This window comes from Acanthisitta chloris, unplaced genomic scaffold (genome assembly GCF_000695815.1).
Source record: "Acanthisitta chloris isolate BGI_N310 unplaced genomic scaffold, ASM69581v1 scaffold17441, whole genome shotgun sequence".
Classification (NCBI taxonomy): Eukaryota; Metazoa; Chordata; class Aves; order Passeriformes; family Acanthisittidae; genus Acanthisitta; species Acanthisitta chloris.
The window spans coordinates 3,567-3,766 of NW_008656664.1; the positions used below are offsets into that span (position 1 = coordinate 3,567).

Sequence of the window (200 nt, forward strand, 5' to 3'; positions counted from 1 at the left end):
CGTTGTCGTTGACATCCAACACCTGCACGGTGACCAACCCGCTGATGTTGGAGAGCGGTGGGCGCCCACCATCCTGCGCCCGGATCCTCAGCGTGAACTCCTTGGTGACCTCGTAGTCCAGGGGGGTGACGACGTCCAGCGCTCCGGTCTGCGCGTCCATGTAGAAGTGGCCTCGGGTGTTGCCGCTGACGATGCTGTAG

At 63.5% G+C, this 200-nt stretch overlaps 1 protein-coding gene across 1 annotated transcript in view; it reads right to left on the reverse strand.

The window, feature by feature from the left end:
- Positions 1-160, reverse strand: part of LOC103811446 (cadherin EGF LAG seven-pass G-type receptor 2-like) — a gene marked incomplete at its 3' end in the record, with an annotated part of 1,925 nt that extends 1,765 nt beyond the window's left edge. Inside the window, exon 1 of the mRNA XM_009084420.1 lies at positions 23-160. Coding sequence (XP_009082668.1) covers positions 23-160 — 138 coding nt within the window. The remainder of the gene's footprint in view (positions 1-22) is intronic.
- Between the last annotated feature and the right edge of the window lie 40 nt (positions 161-200).